This window comes from Globicephala melas, chromosome 21, assembly GCF_963455315.2.
Source record: "Globicephala melas chromosome 21, mGloMel1.2, whole genome shotgun sequence".
Taxonomy (NCBI): domain Eukaryota; kingdom Metazoa; phylum Chordata; class Mammalia; order Artiodactyla; family Delphinidae; genus Globicephala; species Globicephala melas.
The window spans coordinates 20,543,801-20,561,924 of record NC_083334.1 but is presented as its reverse complement, the minus strand read 5'-3'; the positions used below and the strand labels follow the sequence as shown (position 1 = coordinate 20,561,924).

General features: G+C 36.5%; 1 protein-coding gene across 1 annotated transcript in view; it reads right to left on the bottom strand.

Moving 5' to 3' along the window:
- DLC1 (DLC1 Rho GTPase activating protein) overlaps nucleotides 1–18,124 on the bottom strand; it is a 398,279-nt gene that overhangs the window by 281,831 nt on the left and 98,324 nt on the right. The window contains exon 4 of the mRNA XM_030832119.3: nucleotides 11,158–11,298. Within this exon, the coding sequence (XP_030687979.2) occupies nucleotides 11,158–11,298 (141 nt within the window). The remainder of the gene's footprint in view (nucleotides 1–11,157; nucleotides 11,299–18,124) is intronic.

The following is an 18,124-nucleotide window of genomic DNA, read 5'->3' as shown; positions in this document are numbered from 1 at the left end:
GCTCTTCCAGTGAGGATTTCTCTGTGCTCCTCTCCCTTTCACCTCCCCGACACAGCTGCTGGCAAGTGACGTACGTGGTGAGCTAGAAAAGGAAGCCAACCCTCCACCCCCAATCTTCCCTGGCTGCAAGCAGACACTTGCCTTAGCAGAACAAAACTAGCAGAACAAAACTAGAAGAGAGGGAGAGCCTTACAGAAAAGGAAGACTGAAATGTTGATTATTATAGGGACAGAACTTTTTCATTTCTGATTCAAGAAAGCAGTATTCCAAAAATTCCATATTTTGGAATTTAAAATGATTGTGTTACTTAACAATATCTGGAAAGAGCCATGAAAGTCCCTAAGTTTTTGTCTAAGCAGGGAGGGAGGAAAGTAGCTGCCATGGGTGTTTGTTGTGGAAAAATTAATCTGTTTTGTGATTTCTTCCATTAGGTGGTACATGTTTAACAAGACTACATTCCTAAAAAAATTAAACAGTGCAAGAAAAAATGACAAATCTTCCCTCAGTAAAACTTCCTCTGCTAGCCTCCGTCTTTCCTTCTTTCCATTATTATCAAAAACATCCTGGAAGCATGTATACTTAAAATGGGTACATTTTATTGTATGTAAATTTTATCTTAATAAGGTTGATTTAAAGAAAAAACACTGCTTTTCCTCCTCATACCTACTTCTGCTTCTTTATTCCTTATCTTAGACAATGACCCTATCATTGTATTACTTTTCCAAGACACAAATTTTGAATCCACACTTAATCCTTCCTTTCTCTCGTCTTTTTTGCAAAAGCTCGGTTTTTAAAGCCTATCAGTTCTACCTCCAATAGTGTATCTTCCCTGTTCCTTATTGTTGTTCCTTTCAGGTCATCACTCTCCCTGGCCTAAATCATTGTCACAAAAGTTTATCTGCTCTTCCTAGCTCTTTTCGATGTCTCCTAGACGCCCTACACTCTGATTCCATTTTTTCCTGCATTTGTGGAGTTCTAGTTCTTTAAAATATAAATCAAATCATTTTGTTTTCTTATTTAAAAGCCATCCTCGCATTTCCCTTAAAGTAGATTTTTTGGACAGGGTATGGAAAGTTATCCACAAACTTGCCCAAAGGCTATTCTAGATATGTTTTCTGCCAGGTAGAGTTATGTACCCCATTCTTTACTCAATTACCAATAAGCCGTGAGGAGACTGCTTTTTTGTTTTCTGATGTTTTTTACACTCTATTCCTTTTCTCCTTTCCTCACCTGGGAAACTCCTAGTTATTATTAAAGACCACATTCCATTGTCATTTCCTCTGGAAGTCTTACCTAAGGGTTCCCATCTTCTCTAACAGAACTAATACATTTCTTAAACATTTAATCCTTAGATTCGGTATAACTTTAATTTGGTACTTATTACATCTTTTCATAACCACGTGTTTGCTTACATCACAGAGTGCTCCTCATGAAGGTGAAGGCCATGACATGTGTGGTGGAGACTGCAGAGCTACTCCCAGATTCCCCCTCCAGGGCCGATTCCCCTGCTCCTGGGAATAGTGGCTGCCAATGGTTACATCTGTTTCCCTCTTTGGGAAATGCCCTTGTCAGCCAGGAACTGCCTCATTCAAGACTACATCAGTTTCTAGGGGCAGCCTAAGAGTGCAGGGATACAGAGATCCAGCCTCCCTGTCTCAATTTGGGACAACTCTGAAGGGCCATCCAAGCTCCAGAGAGCTGCAGAGAGTTAGCCGAGGCTGCAACTGTTACTGCATTGCAGCTCAGCCAACTCTGCTGTCTGACCAGTTCTGCCTTCCTCACTTCTATGCATGTCTGTCTCCCAAGAACACTCACCAATAAAGCTTCTCCGGCCAATTCCTGGTCCCGGAGTCTGATTCCAAAGATTCCAATCATGTCATTTCCCCCCTCTGTTTTTTCTTAAATTCTATCCCAGTGTCCAGCACAGCTGCTTACACATAGCCATAGTGGGTTCTTATAGTTTTTTGGGAAAAAAAAAGAATTGAGTTTTATAACACTAATGTTCACAACATTAATAGTATTAGAGTTCAGCTACATTATTAATTAGAAAGGTTTTTGTTTAATAAAAAGTAGAATAATTTCATAAGGACATGACTACATCACTTAGATATATTACACATGGATAATAATATTTTTCTTTACATTCTGATTAAATTAAGGGGTTCTAATAAATATTTTAAAAGTTCAATATTATTAGAAACAAAAAAATTGCTCTTTAACAAATATACAAGTCCTTTTTAGTCTATGTAACTACATGAGAGGATATTAGAAATTCAGACAAAAATATTTGTAGAACTATCATCATAGTGTTATATAATATTGTATTTAATACAGAAAAAAACTACAGATGTGCTATAAGTAGGGAAATAATTGCACGATTTTGATATATTCACAAAATTCAAACTGTAAAATTTAACACTTAGTTAATATTTGCTTAGGAAATACATTTAAGTGGAAATTCTACTAGTTCTGAATTCTAAATGTTTTTATCTATTAAAAGTTATTAAAAATTCTGACTTTACTCCCCAATAGACAGTAAAAAATAATGTAAAACTATCTATCTACAGCTCAGTGTCTGCAATATAGAATTTAATAATCTGCTTCAGCAGAATTCCAGACCCAGGCTAAGTCGAGTTGCTCTGATCCAGAGTCTGCTCTCTCTCCCACTTTTTTTGTTTCTTATTGGCACCCAGAGGTTGTTGCCCTGACAACAGAGAAGTTCTGGAGGCAACTTCGCCAGGATGCTCTTGGAAATCAGAGGCTATCTGGACCCAAGAAAAAATTCTCCAATGTTTTCCTCACCCGTATAGTTCGTTTAGTCTGGGATTTAAACAAAATTAATGCTATGGATGGATCAAAGAGGATTTTATTCAGAAGGCCAATATATAAAAGGGATAAAAGTAAATAAGTCTGGCTGGGGCAGGGAGAGGAAGGCAGCTCTGGGGGTGCCCAGAGTGCACAATCTGAACAGCACTGATTTATTGTTATTATCGCCTATTTGTATGATTCTCTGCATTTCACAGAATGACTAATGTGGTAAATTCCCATTCAGTAAATTACTATAGTACTTATACAAAGGTAGGGCCTTCAACATGAATCAGCAGAACAACAACAAAACAAAATGGATAAAGCAATCTACAGTAAACAGGACACAACTCTTTTCATGAGTGTCGATTGATATTCCTTTGAAGCAGTTTACTAATTCAGAAGTTGCCTGGATTACACCAAGTTGTCACAGTGGAAAGAACAGAGAATCACTAAAAAGTGAGAGTGGCAACAATAATCTAAGGAATATGAACCATTCATTCATTCAAAAAAAGAAACTAGCATATAAAATTCTCATTAAATAAGCAGAATATCAAGAATATTGATATTTTTCAAGTGATTGTGCCTTGAAAAAGATAAAGAGTGAAGATAAAGAGTAAATGACACTTCATATTTTTGTTACAACACCAACTGTTCAGATGTGTGATATTCAGAATACTCAAATGCTTGGTTGCTGTTTTTACTTTTTCATTTAGAAATCTGGTATGTGGTAGACAGCTCAAAACTATAGTCACAAAAGCCCTCTGTATAAACTTTGTACAACGTCTACTGAATATTCACACGGAATCCCCAGTTAAACATTTCAACTGACTTTAACTGTCTTTAAGAAGTGAGGGTAGAGGCCACCAAATGCCAGGGGCAGCATTAATTATCAGTCAAAGAATAAAAGTAGGGAATCAGAAAAAGAATGGTAACACTAAATATATAATTAGAACTTGGGGACAACTCTGTTTGAGATGAAGAGAGCTCTGTGAAAATGGCTTATGGGTTATTATTATTGCTCAATGCTATGAATTATATTCTTGGTTGCTGTGATGTGGCGTGCCGTTGGCTTGCCATTTTACATTGCCCAGAAATAACTGGAAGTTGTTATTTCTCTTGGATGAAAATATGAGCTGGATTCGAGAAGTAACATCAGCACATGGAAAAACTAAATTTTCCTCATTGTAATGATGATAACATACAAAAGTACTATTCATATGACCAAATCTTCGGTTGCAGAGATTATTACTTTTTTTTACTGTTTCTTGCCCTAACGGAATCTGTTCCATTCTTACTGTCCTCTCAGTTTTAGGTTCCATTTTCCCCATCATTCTTTTGGTTGCAGGAGTTCTGCTCCAGACGTCTAATTAGCCAGGTTATTATAAATGAAACACAAACAAAATAGAAAAACAATTTTTCCAACTCAAAAGATTACTTAAACATCATGTGCTCAGACTTTAGTATTAAGGATCAGTATATCTGGATGCAAGTTGTACTTATTCTTGGCACAGTGAAACTCCTAGATTCTGAGTGAAAAGTCTTAAGTGAGGAGGTTATTGTGGAGATCAAATAATCCATCCCTGGGCTTCTCTGGTGGCGCAGTGGTTGAGAGTCCGCTTGCTGATGTAGGGGACACGGGTTCGTGCCCTGGTCGGGGAGGATCACACGTGCTGCGGAGCTGCTGGGCCCGTGAGCCATGGCCGCTGAGCCTGCGCGTCCGGAGCCTGTGCTCCGCAGCGGGAGAGGCCACAACAGTGAGAGGCCCGCGTACCACAAAATAAATAATAATAAAAAAAAATCCATCCCAAACAAGACTATCATGAATTAACATGTAAATAGATTGGAAACAGATATCAGTATCTTCAAACACAAGAAATGAGAGAATTTTGAATAATTTTAAATAGAAAAGCAAATGGTTATGAAAAATGTTTCTATTTTTCAAAGCCCAAAGTTAATGAATTACATATTTATTATTTCAAAATCCAGAATATGTGAATGGAATCCTCTACACTTTAGAATCAGAATTCTAAGAAATATCTCATTATAATAATCACAGAATGATTTCCTTTTTAGAAACATTTTTTCCCCAGCTCTCTGGTGGCTCAATTTTCCTTAAAAAAGCTATAAGATTTGGCTTATTTTTCTTTCTCATAAACAATGAGGATCTTAGTGAATAAATACTTCTTTAAAAATCCACATACTTTAATGTTATTGCTTGGCTATGTCAAAATTAAATTGCCACATTCAAAAGCATTACAATCAAAGGCATTTTTCTAAGACCATTACATTTTTGTTTGCAAAGTGGTAAATTGTACTAATTCAAATTTTTTGATGTTTCAGACTAAACTTTAAGAATTCTATGTGTGTCATTTTTCCTTTTACTATGCTATTTTCTTTACTTATCATATGTGACATTATGAAATACTCTTTAAATTCTAGTCAATTTTACATGTTACCTAACATTTTTCCCCCAAGAGTTCAGTAAAAAGGAGTATTTGCAGTTCCCAATGTCCCAAAAAAGACAATGTTTTATCCCTTTATTTTGTTTTCAATAGTGAGCAGCATTAGAGAAAATCACTAGCTTTGTTAAAAAAATCTGATAATCACTTAAGCAAAAATATAGAATATCCTGGTAAAACAAAATAGGGACCTACTAAAATTCTGCATATGAATTGCGTTTTAAATGATGCTTGGGAGTAATGTGATTTGGACTCCTGAATCTACACGCTATTTTTCAATTTTAGTGCCTACCATTTAATATGTCACAAGCATAATGACTTTAGCTAAATGATCACATGTATGAGATATGTGATTGCATTTAGATATAAAACCTGGTTTACACTGAAAGTAATTATGAGGAACCTCTGATGGTTTTTCTCTTCTTTCTTGAATCAGCCTTAATTTCCTTAATATGCTGTATAATTGGGACTAATGCCAACAACATTTTATAGTTTCATAGCAGATTAGACCATATCTCATTGGGTGAAAAAAGGAAAAAAATAAGATCCTGTTTTTTAAATGACTTAAACATTAACAGCATTCATTAAAAATAACGTAATGTCAAAATTCATACACAACGTCATCACCCTCCTTTTTACCTCCACTTCAAAATATTTATGCTTTTTAGGGAGGACAATACTATTGACAAGTGAATGTCAGACCCAAAAATTATTGTTTGCTTCCATCATGCCAGAGGGGAGAAAGATAATAGACTGTATGTAAGTGTCTCACTAAGTTGACTATAGCATAAACAGTTGTGTTTCAGAGTCACATTGAGAGATTTTTTTTTTCTTCAACAATAGGTTACACTGACCATGCAATTTTTGAAATATCAGGTTAAAGAGGCTAAAATATCAGGTTGACGGTGGCATTGGAGTACCACCTTTTTTAAAGTCATCTAGAAACGATCATGAACTTGCAGTCAGGACATACTCCTGAAGCTTTATTTCGGTCACACTCCAGCAGCATTTAGGCAGGATTTACTCTGAACCATTCTTGGGAGGAGTTGGCAGTCTCTGGCATTCAGCCTGCCCTCAGCTCCCACCCTCTCCATGAGCTGCTGTCTCCACCCTCATCTATCTCATGGATATTTTGGTGGTAATGATGAAAAGATTAGGGGTGTATTCGGTCTGTGGAATTAGAGCTACTGTTGGCAGCTTGAGCTGGAATAAGATATATTTGTCTTTTTTCATCTTGTAGCAATTACAATAATGAAGGTTAATAATTTCTGCTGTTTTTTAACATCTTAAAAGGAGGGTTATTTTGTAATTCCAACATTCAATACATTCTGATATGAATGCTGGTATCTTCCAACATTCCTTTAGATAGTTTAGGATACACTCAAAACTATCTAGCTGGGGTTCCCAAATGCCCAAATGATTGAGGTTCTCATTCTGGTCGTTAGAATTCTAACACATGGCAACTAGTGGGGTTGTCTTCTCTATGAAGCTGATGTTACCTTACACAGCAGAACACCTTCTCTGTTCCTCCAGTACTTATTTTACAAATAAAATATGTTGTTTTTCTTATCTCAGCCTTGGTCTCTTTCTTCACAAATGTATGATTAATACTAATTTAATGACCACCTACACTAATCAGTATCTTTAAGAAAAACAACAACCACAACAAAACCTGTGGGGTTTTAGTGCCCAGCTTTAAAATCTTTCATGTAACAACCCTATATTAATTAATGCAGGAACAACTCAAGCAACTGAATACCCTGGTTAGAGGGATGTCAGAATATTGTTCTGCAGTGAATGAAAGCACTGTATAAAAAAATGATATGACTATACATGCGTTGTTCGCAGAAGTGTCTAGTGTGAAAGGCATTATGAGACTGCCTCGAAGGAACAAAACCAAGAATTTAAGAGAGAAATTGATGATATTTTTGGCATTAAGCACCAGACTTTGTTTTTACTAATGTGTTTTTTGGTAGTGGATATCCTACCTTTTAACTTTTAAATTTTTTTGTGTCAAATACATTTCAGAAATCTACTTTAATGCTCAATTTTCAGCATGATATATACACAGTATTTATGAAAAATCTGAAGATTACTCATTGGTCCCCTTCTAATAATAAATATAAAAGTAGAAATCTTATTGAAAAATTGGCACTTAGAAATCCAAAGACCTTACACACAAAAGGAAAGCCAAATATTTGTGGTAGTCAGTCACCATTATAAATAGGTTCATAGCAGCAAATCAAATGTAACTTTAAATAATTCTGAAATGAAAGTAAGCATTCTGTAAAAATGTGACACTATGGAGCAGAAGGCTGGTTCATTTTAGGTGGATGTTAGAAGTAGGTGTTCTTTGAATTTAATGTTTCTACTTAATATTAAAATTGAAATTTTAGTTCATAGTGAAAAGAACAGCTCTGTAGGATACTAGAGTTTTCTTTCTTTTCACAAAGTAGCCAGGCTGCCATTATTTCCAAAGCTCCAAATTGAGGGGAAAAGTGTCTGTTTAATATCTAATAAAATAGGTAAAATTCTTCATTCTAATATTTTAACCCAGGAAAAACTAAAAACATAAAATTGATCCATGGCTCAAGACTTACTTTCTAACTTTAGTAAAAAGGAAATACTCAAAATAATAATAACACCAAAACCAGCAAAAAATAAAACACACACATGCTCATATTAAAGCAGCCCTTCCACCAACACAGAAGCCTGTTTTCCAAGCTTACTTTTTTTTTTAATCTTTATTGGAGTACAGTTGTTTTAAAATGTTGTGTTAGTTTCTATTGTACAGCAAAGTGAATCAGCTATATGTATACACATATCCCCTTTTTGGATTTCCTTCCCACTTAGACCATAGAGCACTGAATAGAGTTCCCTGTGCTATACAGTAGGTTCTCATTAGTTATCTATTTTATACATAGTATCAATAGTGTATATATGTCAATCCCAGTCTCCCAAGCTACTTTTTAAATTGGTCATTTTCTTTACGAAATTTCCTAAAAGTCAGTTGCCTTTGATAGCAAAGTGTTTTCTTCCCCTCTGGGTACTTCTTGTGGCCAGTTAGAGAATTTGACTAAACTACAGTTCAGTAGCTGAACAGAATTGCATTTCCAGTTGTCTAACTCCACCTGCAGTATTGATCAAGATGTGTTAAATAGGTTTTGGGTGTCTTGAAGTGGAATATTGTATTTCAAGGCTGAGTCAATTGCATAATGATTCTCATCACTCACTGACTAGTGAGTTGTGGCATCACTACGAAGTTGTGATCGTGCGCCCAGGTCACACCTGAACAGCTGGATACATCTTCACTTCTGATTTTATTCCAAGTTGGCAACTTTTCAGTTAATATTTGATTTGCAGTGCATGAAAAAATATGTTTCTGTTCAACAACTGATTTTAATTATTTCTTAATTTTGCCTGTGGGGTGAATAGTTTGGTCAACTGATATGGCAAAACATGAACAATTTGAAAAAGGACCCATTATAAAGTACTCTAAGGGATTAAAGCCCTAGGAAAAGTGATGGTTTTATGTTTCTCATTCTAAAACTTTACTGAAGATGGTTACCATAACAATACTCAATGGAAATATATTGACCACATTTATAAGCATGGGAGCATTGAAAAAAGACTAAGGAACTGCACACAGAGTTGTAGCAATGGTTACAAATTATAAGGTGACTACACTCTAAAATATGTACGTTTCAAGGGAGAAATAGTGGATACCAACAGTAATTATTCTAAAGTAAATGATGAACACAGAAAAAATGTTAGAGTGAAAAGAACACTCTTAGGGACAATAGAAGGTGCTTTAAAAAGCTAATTTAAGCATAAATACCTTTAAAAAAGGGAATTCACCTTCCTTTCTACTTACTTCTTTTTTTAAAAAAATACATTTATTTCTTTATTTTATTTTTGTTTGCATTGGGCCTTCGTTGCTGTGCGTGGGCTTTCTCTAGTTGCAGCGAGCAGGGGCTACTCTTCGTTGCAGAGCTCAGGCTTCTCATTGCAGTGGCTACTCTTGTTGCGGAGCACGGACTCTAGGCACGCGGGGTTCAGTAACTGTGGCACGTGGGCTCAGTAGTTGTGGCTCGCGGGATCTAGAGCGCAGCCTCAGTAGTTGCGGCACACGGGCTTAGTTGCTCTGTGGCATGTGGGATCTTCCCAGACCAGGGCTCGAACCTGTGTCCCCTGCATTGGCAGGCGGATTCTTAATCAGTGCTCCACCAGGGAAGTCCCTCTACTTACTTCTTATATGTCAGCCCCACACCTGTCCCCAGTGTTCAAAAAGCCAACGCTCCAATTGTTCCCAAACCTTCAAGCTAAAATTTTTTTTTTTTTTTTTTTTTGCGGTACGCGGGCCTCTCACCACTGTGGCCTCTCCCGCTGCGGAGCACAGGTTCCGGACGCGCAGGCTCAGCGGCCATGGCTCACGGGCCAAGCCGCTCTGCGGCATGTGGGACCTTCCCGGACCGGGGCACGAACCCATGTCCCCTGCATCGGCAGGTGGACTCTCAACCACTGGGCCACCAGGGAAGCCCCAAGCTAAAACTCTTAAGAGGCTTGTATCTTTTCCCTTAATAAGAACGTGGTAAAATGAGATTGTTGAGTTTCATATTTGAATTTTGCATTTCAACCTTCTCTAGCGATTGTGGAAGAGAAGAGCAACACGTCACTGCAGTCTGCCCATTGGCACACATTATTTTTGACCCTATTTTTTCAGTGTACCGCAAAATAGCATTGGGTAGTATGTCATTGGTTCCTCCTATTTCCTGTATATACAGCACTACCATACAGCATGTCATTGCATTTCATTGTTTACATGCCTCCCTCCCTTGCTAGACTGTGAGATATTTAAAGACAGAGAATATATTTTTATTGCTCTCCAAGTCTTTTTTATCTTGCATAACACACGGCACATCGTAGGTGTTCAATAAATATTTATTCCATCAAAAATACTCTAGATATTCTTGCAGTTGAACATACATACTACATTTTAAATTCAAGTTTTCTCTTTTTAGTTTTATTTCAGATTTGCCTTTTATTTTAAAGGCAGGCAGAAAAGCAATCCAAACTTGTTTCTCTGTGTTAAGCTAACATGGGCATTTAAAAAATAATACGACACTATGATTTTCACTAAACTAGGAAAGGTTATTTTGGAGCTGCTGGGACTTTAGATATTTGAAGTAGTAATTACTTCCTCCATAAATGTTACCTTTAGAGTCAAATACTGCTTTCCTGTTGCAGTTCAACTTTTTACTTAAAGGAAAATGTCTTCTATTCACAAGTCACTGTGCTATACTACTACATGTAGTGATTCTCCTTTTCATTTGTTTTGGTAACACTGTAAAGTCTATGAAGCATCATAATAATAGCAATAGTAGCTTACATTTTTTCAGTATTTTTTCTGTGCCAAGCATTTCACTAAGCACTTGACATGTGCTATGTCATTCAATACCCACATAAAACTTATCATGTGTGTGATCTTATATATCTCTACTTTTTAATCTATCTATCTATCCATCCATCCATCCATCCATGCATTAATTTTCCCATTGGTAAGCCATTTAGTCAGAATAATAATACAGGGAGAATCATCTTTACATTTTGCATTCTTGGTTCTTTCAAGTTTTCAGTATCCAGTAATAAAATTTAACACCATATTTTGCATAATTCTGGAACAATGACCTATGTTAGTAAAGTACTTGTGTAAACACTTATAAAACAAAAAAACAGCATATGTTGGGCTGTATTTAATTAAGTACTATCAAGTCACTGCAACTAAGAATCCAAGAGTATTTCTTCTAAACTGAATAGATGAGATATCAACTCTTACCTGAAGATAATCGACACTTCATGTGGAAACTGACTGTTATAATTAACAACTTACCATAGACTTGGGTTTGGTTCCAGAACTGGCCACTGAGGTGGAAGATGGTAGGTCAGTGGACTCGGTGTTAGAAGACAGATTTATTTGTGTCTGATTTACCGAAGTGTTATCTGCTCCACTCTCAGATCCTGATTCCAGATCCTATGAAAAAAATGCATTGATATGAAGGGCATGTCCACACTCTCTACATGCCTTTCTCCCACCTCCAACACCTTTCCACCTCCTCCTTCTCCCAACACACATGGACACACCACAGAGTTATGACAACAGACAGTGACACGTCACCCATAACCATGCATTATTTTGTATCAACAATTGTACTCTTCAGAGGGTCTGATTTTGGAATGCAAATACTGAAAAAGAGGTAGCAAACTACTTTGATAATTTCACAGCTGATTGTGCATTGGAAAGGGCAGTAGGGGCAGCTAGCCGGGACACTGCAATAAGTCAGGAGGAAGAAGCCCATAGACAGCCCTTGCTCATTGTGTGACTTTGAGTAACCCACTCTACATCCCTCTTGCAACAGGGTTATGAGTGTCAAATGAAAAGATAGTTCTCAGTTCTTCTCACCTCACTCTCTTCTATGTTCCCATCAGATCTCCATGGTGACACCTACCATAATAGCCTGGAATCATTTAGCTCAAGTGTATGTCTATCTAACGAACTATAAGCTATTTGAGGGCAGGAATTACTCTTTGTCATGTGTGATTCAATTCCCTCATTTGAAAATGAGTGTAATGATAGCATGCACTCATACAGGTTTATGAAGATTAAGCAAGATATATGCAAAGTGCATGTAACAGGCACATAATCATTTTCATTAAATGCTGGGCATTACTGTAAATATTGTTATTATTAACATCATATGCCTTCTGAGCAACTAGTGTACAGTATGTGGATAAGACATGTCTGTTGAATGAATGCAATTACAATGTAATCCCTCCAAAGGCTGTGCATTTAATTTACCAAATGATATCTTTGTGTTATACGTGAGAACACAGAGGAAAGGCAAGGGTGAGGAGAATGCAAAGGGGAGGGTGTGAAGGCACACATCACTCTATAATGTTAACCTGAGAAAATTATGATTTGATAATCTTTATGTCCACTCTTTCTACATCTCAACTTCACCATGGCCCATATGGTTAAATATCATCTACGCTGCACCCCGACTCTCTGGCCTTATGCTCTATCATTCTATTGTTTCTGTATGCTCTGCCATACTTGCTGTTTGTCAGTCCTCCTAGTACACCAAGGTGGTGTTTACGGCAGGGACTACGCCCTTTCTTGTCCCTTGTCCAAGTATTTCCCTTTGCTGTCCCTTTCTTGTCACTCAGCTCTCAGTTTGAATATCACTACCTCAGAGAAGCATCCTTTGACAGTTCAAACTAAAATATTTTCCTCTCTTCAACCTCCACAGTGTATCATTTTCTATTTTACGATCTTATTACCTTGTTTATCTACCACGTATCAACAATATCCGTCCATCATCTCTACCTATGTATGTACGTATGTATCTATCTCTCTATCTGACCATCTATCTACCTTTCATTCATTTCTATTTCAAATCTTTTTTGTCTCCCTTTATTGGAATCTATGCATCACAAGAGCAGGGGCTTCACCTGTCTTGTTCACTGATACATTCCCCAGGCTTAGAATAGTGCCTGGCACCTAGAATATGCTCATAAATATTGTTTTATGAAAGAATAACCAAACTGACAAATATTAATATGTAACCAAGGAGGCACAAGATCTGTACACTAGAAACTACAGGACACTGATGAAAGAAATTGAAGAAGACACAAATAAATGGAAAGATAGCTCATGTTCCTGAATTGGAAAAATTAAAATTGTGAAAAATGTCCATGCTACCCAAAGTGATCTATAGATTTAGTGCAACCCCTGTCAGAATTTCAATGGCATTTTTCACAGAAATAGGAAAAAGCAATCCTAAAATTTGTATGGAACCACAAAAGACCCTGGGTAGCCAAAGCAATCTGAGAAATAATAACAAAGCTGGAGCCATCGCATTCCCTTATTTCAAATTATAGTACTGTAGTAATCAAAACAGTATGGTACTGGCATAAAAACAGACACACAGACCAATGGAATAGAACAGAGAGCACAGAAATAAAAGCATGCATATACAGTCAACTAACATTTGACAAGGGGGCCAAGAATATTCAATAGGGAAAAAATAGTCCTTTCAGTAAATGGTGTTGGGAAAATTGGATATTCACATGCAAATTAATGAAACTGGACCCCTATCTTACACCACTCATAAACCTTAACTTGAAATAAATTAAAGACGTAAATGTAATATCTGAAACTATAAAACTCCTAGAAGAAAGCATAGAGCAAAAGCTTCTTGACATTGGTCCTGGCAACAATTTTTTGGGTATGACACCGAAAGCACAAGTAATAAAAGCAAAAATAAACAAATGGGACTATATCAAACTAAATGGCGTCTGCACAGCAAAGGAAACAATCAACAGAATGAAGGATGCAGCCTATAGAATTACGAGAAAATGTTTGCAAACCTTAGATAAGGGGTTAATATCCAAAATGTATAAGGAACTCATTCAACTCAATAGCAAAAAACAAATAATCTGATTAAAAAATAAGCAAAATACCTGAGTAGACATTTTTTCCAAAGACACAAATGGCCAACAGGTACATGAAAAGGTGCTCAAATCACTAATTATCAGGGAAATGCAAATTAAAACTACAATGAGGTATCACCTCACACTTGTCAGAACAGCTATCATAAAAGGGAATCCTAGTGCATTGTTGGTGGGAATGTAAATGAGTATAGTCACTATGGAAAACAGTATGGAGGTTCCTCAAAAAATAAAAATAGGGCTTCCCTGGTGGCGCAGTGGTTGGGGTCCGTCTGCCAATGCAGGGGATACGGGTTCGTGCCCCAGTCCGGGAAGATCCCACATGCCACGGAGCGGCTGGGCCTGTGAGCCATGGCCGCTGAGCCTGCGCGTCCGGAGCCTGTGCTCCACAGCGGGAGAGGCCACAACAGTGAGAGGTCCGCGTACCGCAAAAAAAAAAAAAAAAAAAAAAAAATTGAACTACCATATAATCCAGTAAGTCCACATCTGCATATACATCCAAAGGAAATGAAATCACTGTCTTAAAGAGACATCTGCGCCCCTATATTCATGGCTGCATTATATTCACAATAGCCAAGACACAGAAATAACTGAAGTGTCTATAGATGGATGAATGGATAAAGAAAATGTGGTATATATATATATACAATGGAATATTATTTAGCCATAGAAAAGAAGGAAATTCTGCCTTTTGTGACAATATGGAAGGACCTGGAGAGCATTATGCTAAGTGAAATGAGTCAGACAGAGAAACACAAATACTGTATGATCTCACTTATATGTGGAATCTAAAAAAAAGGCCAAAATAGAAACAGAGTGAAGTGGTGGTTGCTAGGGGATGGAATGTGGGGAAAATGGGGACATGCTGGTCAGAAGGTACAAGCTTCCAGTTATAAGAAGCATAAGTTCTGAGGATCTAATCTTCATTTTGGCGACTACAGTTAACAACACTGTATTATATATTTGAAAGTTGTAAGAGAGTAGATATTAAATGTTCTCACCACACACATACACACACACACACAACTGTAATTATACCAGTTTATGGATGTGTTAACTAACCTTACTGTGGTAATTATTTTGCATAAAAAAACTGTATCAAATCATCACATTGTATACCTTAAACTTATACAATGTTATATGTCAATTCTATTTCAATAAAGCTACAAAAAAAAAAGAAAAGAAAAAAGTAGAAAACAAACATAAAAAAGAAAGGGTATAAAAGACATACATAACAATAATAAATATGAAACATAATACTAAATTCTTTAAGTGTGTGTGTGTGTGTGTGTGTGTGTGTGTAAAACATATAACCATAACCAAATTTCTCATGCCCTGAGTGCTTTCAGATTAAGGGTCATCTATTCTTTTTTTTTGCACAGAAAAGACATTTTACATTTTACCATAAGAGAAAAATGGTTCATTAAGATTTCAAATTGAATCAACATCAAATGGATAGTCATAAATAGCAGGTAATTTATAAACATCAAATGCACAATCATAAGTAGCAGGTAGTTTATAAGCCATTTATAGTTTACATTTATCAGAAATCATTTGCACTAATTTTGCCTTCCTATTTATGATTTGATTAGGCAAATAACAGGGTAACCTTGCATCCTTCTAACAATACAATAATTCTGAGGTAAAATAATAAATATTAATTTTTTTTTTTACCATTTAAAGACAATGCTGTACAGCCATTCTCTGTTTCCATGTTCACAAACTCTATGTGGAAGATATTTTTATCACTACCTGCTGGATGATGAAGCCAAAGCTTAAGGCAAGTAACCTGACCAAATTCATGTTCTGTGGCAGGGCTGACATTAAAGCTCAGATCTGCCTGACCCTCACTTGTCAGGCTCTATCAAGGCAGCCTTCTATACATTTTTACATCTACCCTTATTTTAATATGTTTTTCTCTTTGAAGCTATTCTTAAAGACTCCAGCCCATATTATTCTTTACCCCCTTTATTATATGTAGAACTCACTCCAGCATTTTCTTACAAATAATCTCAAACTGAGGTCACTGTTTCATTGTATGTCTTGCCCTCCTTGCTAAACTGTACGTTCACAGTGGAGTATGAGGGTGTGGCAGAGGGGGTTTCTCCTCTGAATCTGGGACAGCACTCCTTGGTGGACAATCAAGGTCATAATTACTTGTTATAATCCACTTATTCCATGGTACAATTATCAAAAGGAATGAAAATCGCATGTGGAAAAAATTCTGATGACGAGAGAATGTTAAAATTAGCTTTAAATACCAAGGAACAGAAATAAAGAAAAAGGGACAACCTAGAAAAACACAGACACAAAAAGAAGTTTCTAGGGATGCAGGCTATGTCTTATTTACCTTTAACCCAGTGTCTGGTGTGAGTGAGCACATGAGAGAAGGCAATGGCATTAACAAATACTAAATATGTACTCTGTGCCAGATCTTTGTAATGCATCTCACACGTGTTCTTTCATTTACTCCTCCCAACAAGCCATTAAGTAGGAAACAATGTCTCCTCTTTTTACATGAACCTGAAGTTGAGAAATTAAATACTTTTCTTATGTTCTCAGATATTCAGTTGTAGAGCTGGCATGTGAACTCAGGCCTGCAGACTCCAAAGTTTATGTTTCTACTGTATTATTTGGCCTATTTCAAGTATCTGTTGAACTAAAAACTCAGAAATACATCTTTATTTACAGAATTAACCCTTGTTCAGCAAGGGTGGTGATGGTCCATGAGATAGTGCATGCAATATAAAATCCAGTTTACACTTTAAATGGAGGCAGAGATGTAGATGCAGACAAATCCTAATCATCACCCACCTTAGCTCTTGTTTTGCATTGTCTTTACCACTCAACAAAGAACCATATCTAGCAGGTAAGGGCTGTTTTGCTCTCTGAGATGGAGACAACAATATGGAGTTGTATTTAGCAGAAATCTGGGCTGTGCTTTTTTCCCTAAATACATGGGATTGAGGAAAGGTCAATATAGAGGGAAAAGGGGAGCAAGTAAAGAGATAGGGAGAGATAGCAATTCACACCAGAAAACTTTCAAGAGAAAATGTATTCCACACCTACATTAATGGCAAAAGTACTGAGAAGCACCTCCTATTGAAAAATTGGGCTTTAAAGTGTTGATGAAAATGAGTTTGAAGCTTCTACACCCTTCATATGTAAACGAGAAAACATCCCTTCTTTTTGGCCTCAGGAGATCACTTTCACTGCGTTTCCTCCATCTGGGTGCCTGTCCTACTAAAGTATATGCAAGACGCTATGGCGGCACCAGGGAAGGAGTAAGCGATTCTGTCTGGGAAGACAGAAGGAGATTTAGGGAAGACTTCACTGTAAAGAAAACATTTGAGATGAATCCTGAAGGATGAAGAAAAATTATTAAAAGAAAAATGTCATTCCTACCAGCTTTCTAGGTCAAAGCATTTAATTTCATATTTATTCATTTTTTAATCAAAAATGTTTTTTGCTCAAGCTATCAGATTTCCATTATAGCCAGCTAGGAAAGGCAGTATGGGATAGTGGTTGAGTGACATGGCTCTGGATCAAGACTGGCTGGGCTTCTGTGCCAGCTCTGGCACATACAATTACTGTCTCTATTCTTTTTACTCATCTGAACAATGTTGTAAGGAATGATTGTGTTAACATACATAACGCATTTAGAATAGTATTAATACTTCGTTTATACTTAGGTTAGCCATTATTTTAACTTGTTTATTGACTTTAAATATTCTGCACCACAGTCAGAATGAGTTTTGAATAACTTCAGAATCAATAGTAGAACTATACAAATTAAAGAATTTGATACAGAATAGTTCTATTTTGAAAGGTGCTTTATATATATATATATATATATATATATATAACATTTTCCACCCCTTTGATCTTAGGTAATTACAAAATTTCTTGAATTAACGTGTTGATTACTGAATATCAAAAGTGATAGATTAATTGAAAAGGAATGCATGGCTTAATTATAAGTAAATTCTACCATCACATTTGCTAGATCTGCAAAAACTAAGCCATTTAATTGAAGCTAATATTAAATATGTAAAGTGTATAGACATTTTGGGATCTATGTCTTCTAAATTTTATTTTGTGTTAGAATCTGATAGGAGTGTCTATCTTATTTGAAACTAATGCACAGTAGAATAAAATTTTCACCTCTGTCCTATTCATTGTGTTTCACTAAGTGAATTTTAGAGTGTTCTCAAGCTGATTTCATAAATTCTTTTTTGTAATATGCTTGGTTAGTTCAACCAGCAACCATCCATCCATCCCTCCGTCCATCCATCCACTTACTCACCCACCCATCTATACATCCATTCATCGACCCACACATTCATCCA